Raw genomic sequence first — 17,974 nt, 5'->3', positions numbered from 1 at the left:
TGGATTACTGTGGAATCATTAAAATTTCCTGACACATGGATAAAACGTGTTTTGGTTTACAATCCTTCTGGCAATCCTTGTTGAGCGTGAATGTTCAACCATGTTGGTAACGCTATGACTTCATGGAAATGTGTTCAAAATTCAACTACTGCTCATGTCTCAATTTGTTTTTAAATCTGATTTCAAATATCACAATTTGGGATATTTTGCCATTAAAGCAAATAATATTTAAAATTTATTATTATTATTATTATTATTACCACCAGTTATGATTATTATTATGATTATTACCAGTACAGTGTTCGATTTGTTTAATTCTTTGTACAGTATCTCAGTGTACACATACTGTGCATGTCTATAACTACAGCAGTGATTTGTGTAACATATAATTAAAAGGTTTAAAAAAAAAAAAAAAAGAGGTGCTTCTGTTGAAAGCATGTATCATTTTATTTTATCACCTTGGGGCATGACATTGCCTGTAATCACTGAGCACGTATCCCAGACTTAAAATTAGGCTCTGACTTTTCAATTTGGAAAGTGTGTGTGTGCGTGTGTGTGCGTGCGTGCGTGCGTGCGTGCGTGTGCGTGTGTGTGATGTTAACATGTGAGAATATTTCAATTAACGATCACATTGACAAAATATCTTTCACATATTACGTGTTTAGCAATTATAAATTACATTAGTTCAGACAGTTGCGTAAGACACACTCCATTACTGTACTTCATGCAGGAGATAAATACAAAACTTATGCACACATACAACACACAATATAAGCATTGCAAATATCACAGGGTGCAAAGGAACCTCTTTGGCCTTCACTATGAACCCTTGTAGCAGCATAGGAACTATTCGTCTTCACATCAGTTGTCGAATGGCCATGTCAGGCCTTAGATCAGTGTGAAACAGACACTGTATATGGTCTATAAATAATTAAACAATGACAAAGTGAATAAAACAGTAGAGTTTTGCACAATTCAATTACAAAGCAAGATAATCTAGAGTAATCGATGTTTCCTATAAACTGTGATGAACCGAGCCGAGGTGAACAACAGCTAATGATGTGGCGCTGGGCTGAACATGGATGTAGGCCAGTATCAGTAGGATGCTCACAGGCCACTTTTGTCTATGATGCCAGTTCCACAGGGCCCTCCTCCTCAGCATCAGCTCGGTTGGCACGGATCTCCACTAGCGTGCGGGCGAAGCGAGTCCAGTCCTCACTGTGTGCCGATGCCAGCTGTAAACCATAATGAGTTTTTCAGTATTAATATCTCGCCCACCACCTTGAAAAGACCTGACATGATTCATTAGGATGACTGTTGATATTACACTTAAAAGGGGATAAAATTGTGCATTGTGACTGTAGAAGAAAATAGTAAAGACTAAGTGCTGAATATGATGGAAGGAGGTGGGAATCATGAGGCAGATTAATTAGGGAAAGTCAAATGAGACGTCTGACACCAAGGCAGAGGATGAGAGGGAGAGGTCTGCAGGCTGTAGTTAAGCAGGAATACAGTAGATAGGTGAGAGGAGATTATGTCTAAAATCTAAAGGCCAAATCTAAGTTTTAAAAATTAAAAAAGTGCAAGTCTTCATCAAATCATTAGAACTTGATCATTGTCATGATAAAAGAAAAACAGCATTTTCCTAAATAATAAGCAGCCTCTCCGACCAGTCCCACCTGCTTTTTTTATTGGCTTACAAGACCAATGGTTATGAATTCCCAGACAGAAGTATTTTCTGACAAGTATTTTTTAATGTACTGTATTTGAATGCTGGTTTATCCTGCATTGCATATCATGACAATGCAAAGCATATATTAAGCGCACAGACCTACAGATAATAATAACAATAATAAAAAAACATTAGTCGCGGTAGGCAAAAGCTGCTTGACTGCCCCTGCTGTTGTTTCCCTTCACAACGCAGGCCATGTTGCAAACTTTTTTTCCAGCCTTTATGAAAAGCTTTTGGTAAATAAGCCCCCACTCAGCTGCAACATAAAACCCTTCAGCTTCAGTCAGTTTATTGATGACCCACCATTATCATCAAGCCTGAGAGACCACACGCCCGACCAGCACACTCTCCAATTACCACACGATGCAGGGCTAAAATTAGCGAAACCCCACACACAAGGCAAAACCCAGACTTTAAAAAGAGGACAGCAAACACGGGAGTCATGGTGGCACACTGCTCGGTGGTGGTTAGGTCATGTGGAGGCTGTTTTAAAATAGTGGGTAAAGAAAAGCGGTAGAACCCAAGCAAGTCCTACTGGCCCGAGATCATGGTAAAGTATTCAATGCGAAAGCATCTCACAGCAAGCAGAGATGATTTAATGCATGGCTTACGTATTTCACCCTATTAACTTTGCCCCCTTTCACTTCAGATGTACAGTGAACACTGCAGAAGAAAAACTAATGATTTTATTCAAGTTGCTCTTTTGAATGCATGGATTGCAATAAACACTGATGTCATAATATACTACACAACATACAGGGGTTGAACAATGAAACTGAAACGCCTGGTTTTAGACCACAATAATTCATTAGTATGGTGTAGGGCCTCCTTTTGTGCCCAGTACACCATCATTTCGTCTTGGGAATGACAGATACAAGTCCTGCACAGAGGCCAGAGGGATTCTGAGTCACTTGATCCTGGTGGAGGAAAATGTTTCCTGATTCGCTCCTCCAAAACACCCCAAAGTGGCTCAATAATATTTAGATCTTGTGAACATGCAGGCCATGGGAGATGTTCAACTTTAATTTCATGTTCATCAAACCACTCCGTCACCAGTCTTGCTGTGTGTACTGGTGAATTATCACCCTAAAACATGGCACCGGCTTTAGGATACAATGTTTGAACCATTGGATGCACATGGTCCTCCAGAATGGTTCGGTAGTCCTTGGCAGTAACGCGCCCATCCAGCACAAGTATTGGACCTAGGGAATGCCATGATATTGCAGCCGAAACCATCACTGATCCACCCCCATGCTTCACTCTGGGCATGCAATAGTCTGGGTGCTGCGCTTCTTTGGGGCTTCTCCACACCATCTCCCGGGCTTCTCCACACCATCTCCCGGAAGTGGGAAAAACAGTGAAGGTGGGCTCATCAGAGAACAACACATGTTTCACACTGTCCACAGCCCAAGATTTTCACTGCTGGCACCATTGAAAAAGACGTTTGGCATTGGCATGAGTGACCAAAGGTTTGGCTATAGCAGCTCGGCCATGTACATTGACCCTATGGAGCTCCTGACAAACAGTTTTGGTGTAAACAGGACAGTTGAGGTGCACATTTAATTCTGCAGTGAGGTGGGCAGCTGTGGTTTTATGTTTTTTGGATACAATCCGAGTTAGCACCCAGACATCCCTTTAGGACAGCTTCCTCTTGTGTCTACAGTTACTCCTGCTGGATATGGTTCGTCCTTCTTGGTGGAACAGTATGCTGACATTACCCTGGATACTGTGGCTCTTGAAACATCGCAAATACTTGCTGTTTTTGTCAAAGATGCGCCAGCAAGACGCGCACCAACAATTTGTCCAATTTGTGTGCATTGCAATACTTTAAGCAAAACTATGCTATTACTCTAATAATTTAAACCCTCACACTCTGCTCTTACTGGTGGAATGTGAAATCAATGAAGATTGGCCAACTGGCTGGTCAAATTTAGCCATGAAACCTCCAACACTAAATTGGGCAGTGTTTAATTTTTATTGTCCAACGCCTGTAGATAATTAATAGAAGAAACTCACAAGACATTCTAGCACAAAACAATTCATATGTAATAAATGTAAGTGAATTGGGGTCACAACACAGGGTCAAAATATACAAGCACCACTGTTATTATTATTATTATTATGAAGATGATGATTATTATTTTTATTATATTGAATAGTAATGCTGAAAGTTCTAAAATGCCTTTAAATTTTCAAATCCCACGGCCTCTCAGCTTTCTGTCAGTTATGATGAATGAGTACAGCTAGCAGCTTCTTTGTGCCAACATAGAAAGCGTTTCTTTGACTCATTGGACTGACCAACACATAGTATAAAGGGAAATTCCAAGGAAATCAGCACAGATCTGCAAAGGGGCTGACAGATTTACACAAGTCAAGAAGCCTTTTCTGAACAACTGCCGATTCCAAGATTAGTTTAAACAACTGTACAGTACGTAAGTACAGGTTATTGAAAGACATAGACACTTTGTTGAGGGCTGCAAGAAGACCCAAACTGTTAAGGTTAGCTGAGAGGAAATTTGTTCAGACGGCCATGAACAGGTGTAGAAACTATCACGGCACAGGGATGCCATGAACTGGAAGCTGCTGGGACAGCAGTAACACTGTCTATGGTCAAGCTGGTTTTACATCACAATGGACTAAAAGGCTGCTGTGCAAGAAAGAAGCCCCTGGCCAAAAAAACAGAGACCGTCAGACTTGACTAATGTGGACAAAGGAAAGGCCTTCTGGAGGAAAGCTTTGAACTGATGTCTTTCAAAGTGTGAAGATGAAGCATTCAACCCTTAGAACACTAATACCAGCTGTTAACCATGGTGGTTACTTTACTTCATGCTTTGGAGCTGTTTTGCTGGCAGTAGACCTGGTACATTGCATAAAGCCGATGGGATAATGAATAATGAGGGCTACCTCCAAATTATTCAGGGTAACCTTAAATTATCAGTTGGATTGCTGACATTTGGACAGCAAAATTGAGAGTTCCAACACATGACAGTGACTCCAAACAGACATCAAAGCTGGTTGTGCAGCAGGCTAACATTAATCTTTAAACTTATGACTTATTTTAGAAAAAGCATGTTTAAATTTGATTAACCAGCTTCTCGCTTAATGAAGAAATAATTATTTTAGTGCTACATAAGTAATAAATGTGAGTATTCAGATCTAATCCTTTAGGGGGGAATTGTGCATATAGGGGTTTTTTGGAAGGTGCATTCCCAGTATGTGTAGTCCTGACCTTATGATCCTCTTTTGTTGTGTGATACCATCAAAGAAGTAAATTTAAGATGAATATTAAAGTATCATCATAGTAAACACCTTTTCTTCGAAGGGGACAGAAGCTTAATCCTAGTTGATTTATTTATATATATATATATATATAAATAAAAAAAAGGAACGTCCCTTTTTCACGATTGTGTATTTCAACAATAATGTTGTAAAAATCCACATAACTTTACAGATCTTTATTGTAAAGGGTTTAAATAATGTTTTCCATGCATGTTCAATTAACCATAATCAATTAATTAACATGCACCTGTGGAATGGTCATTAAGACCTTAACAGCTTACAGAAAGAAGGCATTTAAGGTCACAGTTCTAAAAACGCAGGACACTAAAGAGACTTGTCTATCGACTGTGAAAAACACCCAAAGAAAGATGACCAGGGTCCCAGCTCATCTGCGTGAACGTGCATTAGGCATGCTGCAGGGAGGCATGAGGACTGCTGATGTGGCTAGGGCAATAAATTGCCATGTCCGCACTGTGAGACGCCTAAGACAGTGCTACAGGGAGACAGGAAGGACACAGGGTCCAAAGACCACGTGTAATAACACCTACACACAATCGCTACATCTGAATATCACACCTGCGTGACAGGTACAGGAGCCACACCAGGAACACACAATCCCTCCATCAGTGCTCAGACTGTCCGCAATAGGCAGTCCATGAGGAGGAGATGCACTGCAGTACTTCAAGCAGCTGGTGGCCACACCAGATACTGACTGGTACTTTTGATTTTGAGCCTCCCTTCATTCAGGGACACATTGTGAAAGATTTTTTGTTTATGTTTTATGGTGTTGACTCTTTTAGTGTTCATACAATTATTTACACATTAAGTTTACTGAAAGTAAAAACAGTTGAAAGTCAGAGGACGTTTTTTTGCTGAGTATATATATATATTATATGGCATCACTGAGACTGAAACTTACTCATCTCCCCATGATCACATAATAAACTTGCATTTATATTCACTTGATCACTTGAGTGCGGGATAAGCTTAATAACTGATAGGCACATCCTCCTCCTACCTCTCCAACATCATAAATCCAGAGCCGGCCCTCTGAGTCTCCAACAGCCACCTCCTTGCCTCCTGAAGCCCATCGCACTCGGTTCAGGGCAGGAGCACCCTCGATGGTCACGCTGGCTGTGGGCACCTGCACACACAATCGAAAGATCTGTATTTGATCTGTATCTAACAGATACTGTCATTCAAGAGGAGTTAAAGAGGAGACAAAATCCAGTCCAAAAAAACACAGCTATTAAAACAAAGCAAAAGTGATTTAAACTATTGTTCCAGAGATGTAACAGCAGTACTTGGGAGTGCAATGAAAATTACTTATTTTTTTGAAGAAACACTGTTGTTACAGTAAATTGCTATGAAATAATACATCGGAATTTGCAAATTCCACATTTGCATACCATTTTAAAACCCACATTCTTACAATAAATTATGAAAGAGATAAGACCTGATGTACTGCACATACTGTGCATACAGTATGTAAGGGTGTGTCAGCTAATTCCAGTCATTTAAACAATATCCTTTGTTGTTATGGCTGAAAATAGGTTAAGATCTGTCCAGCACATGGAAGGATACTGCTGACCCGTAAAAAAAAATCCAAAAATAATTATAAATGATTGTGTTTATCAAAGTTCACTTAAAAGCTTAGTGTTGCAGTGTAAAAACTCAACAGAAATGCCATGTTTTAAAGTGACTGTGAGAGCATTTTTACATGCACAATGTGACAAGAACTCACAGGACGGAGAATTAATATCTATGTGGCCATAAGTAAATCATTTGTTAGTGAGACTACTCACTCTCAGTCACTCATTGTGTATACCGCTTTATCCTTTTTACAGGGTCACAGGGGGCCTGGAGCCAATCCCAGGGGATTTATTCATGCCAATGAAGCTAATCTGTATGTCTTTGGACTGTAGGAGGGAACCGGAGTACCCAAAGGAAACCCACCAAGCACGAAGAGAACATGCCAACTCCATGCACACAGACCGGAGGCATTAATCGAACCTGGAACCTGGAGCTGCAAGGCGACAGTACTAACCACTAAGCCACACACAGGCCTTAGTAGGACTAATAAAAAATTTTTTTAGTTTGCTAGGGAGCATATAGATTGGACTTTAGGGCAATGAAAAAAATGTAATGGCTTGCACAAGACGCCCTATGCACACATAATGGGCACATTGCTTCATACAGTACACTTACTGGTACAGGGTCGATCTGAACTCATCATACCACATGACCTTTCTTCCTTCCATAGTTTTTTTTTCCTAATTAGTCTAATTAACGTTTTGGCCACACTGCTGTTTAGTTTAAATTCTGTGTGGTTATGTCAGATTGTGCATGTGGAAAAGCTCTTACTTTCACTATTAAACAGAGCTGTTATTTCTACTGTCAGTTTTTTCATTTTTTTTTAAACATTTCTTTTATCATGCATCTTTAATAAGTGTTTAAATCACTTTTTTGGCTGGGCATTGCACAACTCCTTATATAAATTTCTAATTTAGCAAAGAAAAAAACACACGAAAAAAAACCAGTCCATAGTGTTCTACTCCAACACACCTGATTCACGTAATCATGTAATTAACAAGGCATTAATGAGTTCAACCACGTGTGACAGACGAGGATAAACAGTAAGCAGGAACAGTCTCATATGACTGCAGCCGTGGGGATCGGTGGCTGAATGGATCAGACGTTTAGTGCAGTTGTTGGACGTCTTAAAGCACAGTGACCCCAGAGGACCAGATTAAACCACTGAGCTGGGACGCTGCCCATGGGAAATTAGTGACTCTGGATGACTGGAGAGAAAGAAATCCACACACCGAAGTGATTTTACTCTCTCTCTCAGTGTGTGTGTGTGTGTGTGTGTGTGTGTGTGTGTGTGTGTGTTTGGCATGAGCAGTTCGAGGGCTGATTTAAGGGCAGCCTGTGGGAAGACACCCACGCAGAGAGGAGGCTGTTGATGTTTTGATCTGTGTGTGTGTGTGTGTGTGTGTGTGTGTGTGTGTGTGCGCGCATGAGTCTATATAGGGGGTGTTAGTGGTGTGGCCTGAAGCTTGAACTGGGATAGCCTGAAGCTGGTGAGTGTGTGTGCAATATGTTTGTGTGTGTGTGTGTGTGTGTGTTTGTGTACATATGTGTGTGGCCTCACCTCAGTGTCATTGTTTAGGTTCCACAGATCGAGACGGCCCATCCCGTCCACTGCAGCGAAGAGCGCGGGATGCACTGGAGACCACATGACATCGTACACATAGTCAGCATTGTCCTCAAAAGAGTACAGCGGCTTGTTGTGCTGGGAGGAGGATGAGAAAGAGTATAAAGAGAGGGCGGGAAAGAAAGACAGACAGAGAGAAAAGAGAAAAGCAGTGCAGGGGAAAAAAAAAGACAGAAATGTGAAGGTTTCAGGAGGGAGAGACAGAGAGAAAATGAGAGTAGACTCAGTGGCGCTGCTGCAGCCTTGGGGCTGTCTGGGAACGGGCTAATTAAAACCTCTGCACACTCACGCAGTGTCATAAAAACATGAGATGAAAGTCACTCCAAAGGTGTACTGTAACCTTAGTGTAACAGCTGTCTAGGGAAAAGACAAAAAGAAAACAGAATGAAAACAAGTGAAAAGATAAGAAAGAGAGAGAGAGAGAGAGAGAGAGAGAGAGAGAGAATTCCTGAGGATGGCCACATGCATGCCTAACAGGTACAGGGCAGACAGTTGGGTAGGAGGAATGCAGTCAGTGTCTCGCTAAGTTCTTCGACCACAACACAATAATGAACCCCTTCACAGAGGGGTGGGGTGCAGTGTATCCATGCAATCTAAGTGTTTGTACTTCTGCAAGGATGCACATGTGCCAAGACCTAGATAGGGAGCTTATGGTTAAGTCAAGCTCAAAGCGAAGGCAACATGTGCACATCCAGAATCTCAGACTCAGTGGTGCTGTGGATCAAGCCAAGGTTGACTGGATGACCAGGGGAAGTGTATTACACAGTGCTGGGGTTGGGTCAAGATTCGAACAAACACTTGACCAAAAAGCATAAATGCAAAATGGAGAAGTTCAAGGGTCAGTTAGCATAAGCAATGCAAAGTTAAAGGTACAACTTTAACTTTAACCTTTTTTAAAAAACATTACAAAGTCAGCAGTGATGCAGAATTTTTGAAAGGATTTGAAAGGAACAATAGTAAAATATTGCATTAAAATGAAAGCAATATAACACACAGAGTAGGGTGTAGACAACTGAATTGTTTATTATTAATTCTCTCCAGGCCTGTGAATCACATGACTTATTTTTCATGTTCGTGTATTAAAAACCCTGTAATAGATTGATGCGGAACCCATGTTGTACTTGCATATCTGATTTGCACCTAGTGCTTCCGAGATCAAATGAATAAATGAACAAACAAACAAATGAATGAATGAACAAGTAAATGAAATAATAAATGAACACATGTCTGCAAGATTATTAACTCATACTCATAGCAGTTCAAGCACACATGCAAAATGGCTGCCTTGATTGATTTGTGGGTGTGTGTAGCAACTTCGTAAGCTGATTTCACTGATAAATTATTGTTGATTAATTTTTTTATGTAATTTCCTCTACAAATTATTTGTGTTGGTATTAAAAATAAAAAGCTCTATACCCACCTACCACCTGGAGCAATAGTCGCTCAGCAGGATGATGCTCCAGTCTGCCTGCTTTGGGCAAAACTCTTAACCCTGCCTGCTCCAGGGGTGCCATATCATGGTATGGATCAATGACAGGAGCATGACAGAAATACTGGGTACAAGGCATGAAAACACACTAGATGTGATGATGCTTGTACACACATTCATACAGTAGTTAGCGCTGGATGGTGACAGGAAACTCACACTGAGAGAACATGCAAAACTCTTACACCTTCTCCAAGTACAAAGTAAAACTACACGATTTGAGACACAGCTTTAGTCGGAAGCTATTACAAAGAGGGTAACATTTACAGGCTGAAGCTTCTTTACATGTTCATTGCATCTAGTATGTGTACTAATCACCATACTGCTCTGGGTAAGTGATGTCACTTGGACTTCACGAAAACTTTCCAATAGGTTTTACATCCAACAGGCACCTTTGGCCTGCCGACTTAGACAAAGTTTATTGTTAAAAGTACCAAAATTGTATTAGAACTTAAACAGAAGTAACTTCATGTTTTTTATTAGCACATTTTACTCTCTAAATGCAAATTCACTTAAACTTAACTTAAACTTAACTTAACTTAAAACTTAACTTCATTGACACTGAGCTGCACAGATCTTGTTAGTTTGAGCTACATCCTATTTTAAATAAAAGCAGTAAAAATGATGGATGGATAAGGATACCAGCACAGCACTGCCGTATTCCACAAGCAATAAGAGCAAACCAGCACGTTTAACCAGATCTAATCCGTATCACCACAGCCAAATCCTGCAGGCGCCAGCATTGATGTAGTCATGCCTCCACAGATCATCCTCCAGACTTTAGCTTTCTAATACATATACATACAGCTAAGTACAGTATAACATTTTTTTACACCCTCTGAGGAATACAAAAGATGTAGTTGGTAGACTGGTTGCCTAGCACCTTCATGATTGGGGGTCTGAATCTCCCCTCCTGTCTGTGTGTATGGATTTTGCATATTCTCTCTGTGCTTTTTGTGTTTCCTCTGGTGTACTCCGGTTTCCTCTCACATGCCAAAAACATCCATTGTACAGTAGGCTGACTGGCATTTCTAAATTGCCAATAGTGTATGAATTGATGTGTAATTCAGTGTGTGCCCTTTGATTATCTGGCACCTCATCCACGGTGTCCCCTGCCATGTGTTCCTTGGGATCATCTTCAGCCTGTCCCTAAACCTCCTTTGTGCCAGAGGAATTAAACAATGAGATGCAACTATTACAAATAGTAACAGTTCTTCTATCAAATATCTATGATTCATTAACTTGGATAAATAAAAACCTATTTTTACCTTTTACCTCTATATCATACTCTTTTTAAATTTACCTGATGATGTAACTTTCTGCATCTACTGTATATTGTACTTCTCAAGCCATAATATATTTTTTGTTCTTTTTTGTTTTTGTTTTTTATTGTGTAGAGCTATTTCTTATACATATACCTTCAAGAAAGCATGCTGTCTCCATCTGAGCTCTGGCTGAAAAATGCCCCACAGACAGAATAATCATTGGTAGCTTGTGTGCCATGGCCACAGTGGGACACCGGTTCAAATCAGGCCACTGTGAAAGTTTCTCAGCTAGAGAATGGGTGACTGGTGAGAAGCACTTTTATTTTCTTTCTTATCCTTTATCAGGGCACTAATAAAAGGTAGTAATGACAAAAGGAGATGACTCTATTGGTTATTCAACATCTAGACTAAGGAAAGTAGAGTATGAAGCCAATTACATATGAATAATATTCTTAAATAATCAAGGAACCTGCCAGGAACTGACCCAATTCCTCAAAACAAACAATCAGTTTTGTTCCCAAATGATTTTTAATATATAATTTTAATGAGTCGCCCCCTTTTCACATCAGCATGAGGAAATGACTCAAATGTGACTCCGCAGACTGATGCATGGTGTTCAGGTGGCCTTAGATAAACAAACTGTAAGTGGCCCAAGACACAGGCACACAGGCCCGGGAGGCAGGCCAGCATTCCTGCGGCTGTCCTCAAAGGCAAAGGGAATTCCACCCCAAAACCCACCCTGGGTCTGGAGAAGAAAAAAAATATATGCATCCCGAGCATCTCTGGAATGTTTTTGTGTGTTAGAAAGTACAAGGTACAGTATACTGTATCTAATGGCAAAGTCTAGTTGCAGTGACTAAAAAGGTCTAGCATCAAAAAAGTGTATTTTGCTTATATAATAATTTGGATAAAATAAAATAATTAATGCAGCTATTCCAATATGTGGCAAGGGTGCATTTTAGCTAATACCAGAAGAATGTTGCCCAACATTGCTCTTTCAATATTTTAGAAGATACTACAATATTCCACAGGACCCAGCACTTGCCTTATTATAAACGTATTAATATTTTATATGAATGGTCATGAAAAATTTGCTAGGACAACATATATTGGCAGTGTTGTTTAAAAGCTGGGCAGATGTTCCTATTCTTACCTTTGTGCTCCAGAGTTTGACAGTCCAGTCAAAAGATGAAGTGACGAACAGGTGGGAAAAATCTACTGGACCCACGGCACTGTGACAGCTGATACCAGTCACTGGTCCCTGATGGCCCTCAAACATCTCACAGATACCAGCTTTACTGCAAGCCGACACAACATTGTCATTGACATTGTACAGAGTCAAGTGTGTCAATATAGTGTGTGCATATGGTATGTATGCGTTTTGCATATGTGGCCCGTCATGTCAAGTCATACATTAAGTCCCACAGGTTAGCTGGCCAATAATTTACATTACAGTACATCAAATGTATGAAATGTTTAATTTCGTCAAAGATCATTTGATATATGTTATCCTCCTGATTCTTCAACAGAATTGAGACAGCTTTAGTCATAACCATTGTTTTAAAGTACTTTAATGAATAATATCCAAACTCCAGTTGTCAAAGAAATACACACATTTTTTCGCTTTAAATGCATGCTGCTGGCGAAGTTATTTTTAGAGGTAGCAGAGACATTTTGTTGTCAAAATTAGATTACAAGAGGGTTTCAATGGTATTTTAATGTGTCAAGCTCCTGCCAGTAAATAAAATCTACCTGGCCATAGCTCAGCAACCGGGCATGATTCAGTAATAAATCTGGTATTAGGATAGACTCACTATGTTAAATGTTGAAATATGTCTGAGCTGCCAATAATTACAGTGGGGTATCAAATTATACAGTAAGCCCTTGTCTCCTGAGTGGGGTCAGAGTCATCCTGGAAGAGACTATTCTCATCAGGATAGAAATTTGTCATCACAAGGTGATCATTCCAAACTTTTAATTGTGCATTGACACTTTACTCTAATGGGACAAGTTAACGACGTGAGTAAAAAAAAACATAACAAAACATAGCCACCACGCGGCCAAAACAGTTTACAATTATTTTTACTAAATTACTCAATTAGTTTTACTCACTCAATCACTCATCTTCTATACCGCTTTTTTCTTCAGGGTATTCAGGATTACGGGGGCCTGGAGCCTATTCCAGGAAGCTTAGGGCATGAGGCAGGGTACACCCTGGACAGGGTGCCAATCCATCGCAAGGCACACACATACACACTCATTTACACACTAAGGCAATTTGGGAATGCCAATTCCCCTCACCTGCATATCTTTGGACTGTTGGTGGAAACCCACCAAGTACAGGGAGAACATGCAAACTCCATGCACACAGAGACGAGAATCGAGCCTGGCCAGGAATCAAACCCAGATCCTGGTAGTGGAAGGCGGCAGTGCTAACCACTACACCACAGTGCTGCCCAAATTAGTTTCAAATGCAAAAAAATTATATACAAATGAATTTTACAGATGTGTTAAATAAAATAAAATGTACATAATATTTCTTATCATAAGATGATTATATGAAAAATATAAAATTATACACGTTTTTTCTAGACATATTTGCTAGCTTTGAATTTTTGTCTACTGACTAATAATTTAGCTTCTTTCTAGAAATAACCACCTAAAACAATAAGAACAAACAAGAATAAGAACTTTTCAAGCTTGAAATTTGCATAAAAATCTGAAAATGGGTTTAAAAATTATATAATTATATATTATAATAAACTATATTAATTATATGTTTTAAAGAAATATGTAATATAACATAAACTGCACACTTTTATACTTCATTGGAACGCCTTTAGCTTTAATTACGGTGTGTATTCGCTGTGGCATTGTTTTGACAGCCTGATGCAACATCACAACATTAATTTTCATCCAGAGTTGGCTTCATTTTGGGCTGAGATCCTGTATTAATGACCAGAGTTTAAACCAATTAATAAAGTCAAGTATGCAGTGTAAAAATTTGTGCTGTCCCTTTAATTCTATGTTTTTTTTTGTGTGTGTATAAAAACATTGTACTGTACTAGATTATTTTTATTATGTTTTTACACAAAAGGGGCACTACATTTTATATTTGACTGTACTTTGACACACCCCATTCTGAAATAGAGTAAATCTGGACTCATTAGACCACAGGAAATTTTTCAATTGGACAAAAGTCCAATCTTTTTTCTCTTAGCAAATTGAAGCATTTTTTTTCTGATTAGTTTCAGTAACAATTGGTTTTCTTATAACTCTTATAGAGTTGTTTAGTCCAAATTTTGTGAGTTCTCTCAGCATTGTGTGTGTGTGTGGGTGGGTGGAAATCCTCTTATGATGATGATGATGATGATGATAATGATTATTATTTTATGTATTATTATTATTATTATAAAGTTGACAGTTCAGCATCATACTGTGTTGGGCAGTTCTTGACCCCATTTGAGTAACTTGAACAATCTGAAAAGCAGTAACATCTTTTTCATAATCATGGAATATGTCTTCTGACGTGGTTGTTTAACATGGTTGCACACGGCATCAGCTATAGAGATGAAAGAATTGAACCCCTTCATGACATAATTATCCTATCAAGGTTTAAGGCTCTTAAGTCTCTTAAGCTTATCTGCTTATATAAAAACAAATAGCATTTTGTTTTTAACAGACAGTGTTTATCCCTACTGTATGTGGATAAACTGAGCAAGCATATCAACAAATTTATAAATTAAGAGATAAACTGACCATAAAAGTTTTTTTGGTATATTATATTTGGATAAATTGTACTTTAAATTTCTAAAATATTTCTGTGTGTGTGTGTGTGTGTGTGTGTGTCCGTGCGTGCGTGCGTGTGCATGCTTTGCTAACCTGCCATGCCTGGAGGCTGTGTACACCGTTCCCTCCTCACTGCCCACCACAAAATTATTGACATCCCCAGCAGGAAAGGCCATCCCAGTCACTGCTACTGGTTTAGACTTATTATAAACCAGTTCCATGCTCTCCTGCAACATAAAAGCCAGCCTTTGGAGAACTCATTAAACTAACCTGGATGTCTGTTTACAACCAAATATGACTTTGAGATCAACAAATTTTTAAATGGGTAATTAGCTCATCCAGTAACTAACCTAATAAATAAATATGTAGATTGGCAAAATTGTCGTAGATAGCGAAATGCTATGTGAAATGCTTACACAACTGAGCACACTTAAATGGAGCAAATCAAACCATGGCCTGGGTCGTATCCAGGAGCTGAATAATATTGTCACATAGCCAGTGTTTCACAAGTTTTTCATTTAAATTTGACAAAATCCTGTTTTGTGTACTGGAAGAACTAATGCATGGCATATGTTGTCTTAAAACTTTTGGCCACCACTGTAAAGGATTTAGCATAATGGTGTTGTATACAATATTTAGCCACAGTAAATTGGCTGCTGGAAATTGTTAGCTATGTAATAGAGATATCATGCAAGTTTGTACCATCTAACAGTAACATATTAATAGCAGTCAAGAAACTGTCTTCAGTACATGATCTTCGAGAAGCAATGACGCAGACATGGATTGAGCGAGTAACACCAGAGCACTGCGGACGCCTTTTTTGACTCCAGAAGAATAAAGAACTTTATACCCAAAGCTGATTATGGTATGAAAATTTTACTACATAAAAAAAACAAATTATTCTTACCAGCTTAAAACAATTAAGAAAGTTATTGAAACAATGAATTTGACTTTCTCATTACTTTTAGTCACCATTGAAGGACCTTGAAGACAATTTGGGAAGTGGCCTAAAAATGGGTAAAATGGTAGGGGTTGCGTCAGAAAGGGCATCCAGCGTAAAACCTGCGCCAAGCTTGTATGTGCGGACCAAGTGTCTGCTGTGGCGACCCCTTGCTGGGAGCAGCCGTAAGACCAACAACAACTTAAATACATGTATATGTTCTTGGCTATGTACTTACTGTATGTAAGCCAGGTTACCTCTAACATCGTTACCGGTTACCCCTATAATTTTCTGTATGTGTTTGACTGTTTAGCTGGTAGCTTAATGCTTAACAATAAGAAAACTAATTAGGAAATATTACTTCTAAAATATTAAGATGAAATATTTGTAATAAAATAAGGAGTTTCATCTGTATCATGAATTTTTGAAAAAATCCTATCTCGTCTAATCTTTAGCCATTTCTGTAAAATTGCACAAAATCGGCAGAAATAAAAAAAACATAAAAGGTTATTTCTCGCAGTGAAAGGAAATACTGTAAAAGCTCACTGAAACTCTTAGCAATCAAAATCCTGATACAGAGAGGCTTTATTTGGTGAAAGGAGTGACACAGTACTTACCTGTGGTTGGGAGAGCATATCCAGGCTCCAGGAGCACATCCGGCCATCTGTGGACACTGTGATCAAGTTGTTGGCATTCTGGGTTCCCACCACGTTGACACAGTATACTGGATGCTACATCATTAAAGAGCATACAAATGTTCACATTACACAAAAGATATTACAGTGGGGCAAAAACATTTTTAGTCAGCCACAATTGTGCAAGTTCTCCCACTTAAAAAGCCTGTAATTTTCATCATAGGTATACCTCTATATATAACAATGAGAGACAAAATAAAAAAAAATCCAGAAAATCACATTGTAGGATTTTTTAAGAATTTGTTTGCAAATTTAGGTGGAACATAAGTATTGGTGACCTACAAACAAGCTAGATTTCTGTCTCTCACAGACCTGTAACTTCTTCTTTAAGAGTCTCCTCTGTCCTCCACTCGTTACCTGTATTAATGGCATCTGTTATCAGTATAAAAGACACCTGTCCACAACCTCAAACAGTCGCACTTTAAACTCCACTATGGCCAAGACCAAAGAGCTGTCAAAGGACACCAGAAACAAAATTGTAGACCTGCACCAGGCTGGGAAGACTGAATCTGCAATAGGTAAGCAGCTTGGTGTGAAGAAATCAACTGTGGGAGCAATTATTAGAAAATGGAAGAGATACAAGACCACTGATAATCTCCCTCAATCTGGGGCTCCACGCAAGATCCCACCCCATGGGGTCAAAAAGATCACAAGAACTGTGAGCAAAAATCCCAGAACCACACAGGGGGACCTAGTGAATGACCTGCAGAGAGCTGGGACCAAAGTAACAAAGGCTACCATCAGTAAACTGTGTTCCCCTGCTTAAGCCAGTACATGTCCAGGCCCGTCTGAAGTTTGCTAGGGAGCATTTGGATGATCCAGAAGAGGATTGGGAGAATGTCATATGGTCAGATAAAACCAAAATAGAACTTTGTGTTTGAAGGAGAGTTGCATCCAAAGAACAACATACTTACTGTGAAGCATAGGGGTGGAAACATCATGCTTTAGGGCTGTTTTTCTGCAAAGGGACCAGGACAACTCATCACTGTAAAGAAAAGAATGAATGGGGCCATGTATCGTGAGATTTTAAGTGAAAACCCAGTGAGTGGCCCAGCCAGTCTCTAGATCTCAACCCCATAAAAAAATCTTTTGAAATCTTTTGAGTTGAAAGTCTGTGTTGCCCAGCGACAGCCCTAAAACATCATTGCTCTAGAGGAGATCTGCATGGAGGAATGGGCCAAAAAAACCAGCAACAGTGTGTGAAAACCTTGAGAAGACTTACATGAAACGTTTGACCTCTGTCATTGCCAACAAAGAGTATATAACAAAGTATTGAGATGAAATTTTGTTATTGACCAAATACTTATTTTCCACCATAATTTGCAAATAAATTCTTTAAAAACATGATTTTCTTATTTTGTCTCTCATAGTTGAGGTATACCTATGATGAAAATTACAGGCCTCTATCATCTTTTTAAGTGGGAAAACTTGCACAATTTGGTGGCCGACTAAATACTTTTTTGCCTCACTGTATATTAGACTGTAAATATACAGTAGCTCCTGTAAATTAAATTTCTATATGGAACTGCTATTCTCTTGTGCCACTACAAATATATAATAAGACAACGGAA

At 39.2% G+C, this 17,974-nt stretch overlaps 1 protein-coding gene across 3 annotated transcripts in view; it reads right to left on the bottom strand.

Annotated features, from left to right (window-relative positions):
• Positions 1–429: 429 nt before the first annotated feature.
• Positions 430–17,974, bottom strand: part of LOC128519395 (cytoplasmic dynein 1 intermediate chain 1) — a 70,797-nt gene continuing 53,252 nt past the window's right edge. For all 3 annotated transcript variants that reach the window (XM_053493114.1, XM_053493113.1, XM_053493115.1), the window contains 6 exons: positions 16,326–16,439; positions 14,862–14,995; positions 12,133–12,277; positions 8,166–8,306; positions 6,030–6,155; positions 430–1,235 (listed from right to left, as the gene is read on the bottom strand). In XM_053493114.1, the coding sequence (XP_053349089.1) occupies positions 1,125–1,235; positions 6,030–6,155; positions 8,166–8,306; positions 12,133–12,277; positions 14,862–14,995; positions 16,326–16,439 (771 nt within the window). In that variant the 3' untranslated portion in view covers positions 430–1,124. The remainder of the gene's footprint in view (positions 1,236–6,029; positions 6,156–8,165; positions 8,307–12,132; positions 12,278–14,861; positions 14,996–16,325; positions 16,440–17,974) is intronic.

This window comes from Clarias gariepinus, chromosome 3 (assembly GCF_024256425.1).
Source record: "Clarias gariepinus isolate MV-2021 ecotype Netherlands chromosome 3, CGAR_prim_01v2, whole genome shotgun sequence".
Classification (NCBI taxonomy): Eukaryota; Metazoa; Chordata; class Actinopteri; order Siluriformes; family Clariidae; genus Clarias; species Clarias gariepinus.
This window is presented reverse-complemented; position numbering and strand designations above follow the sequence as displayed.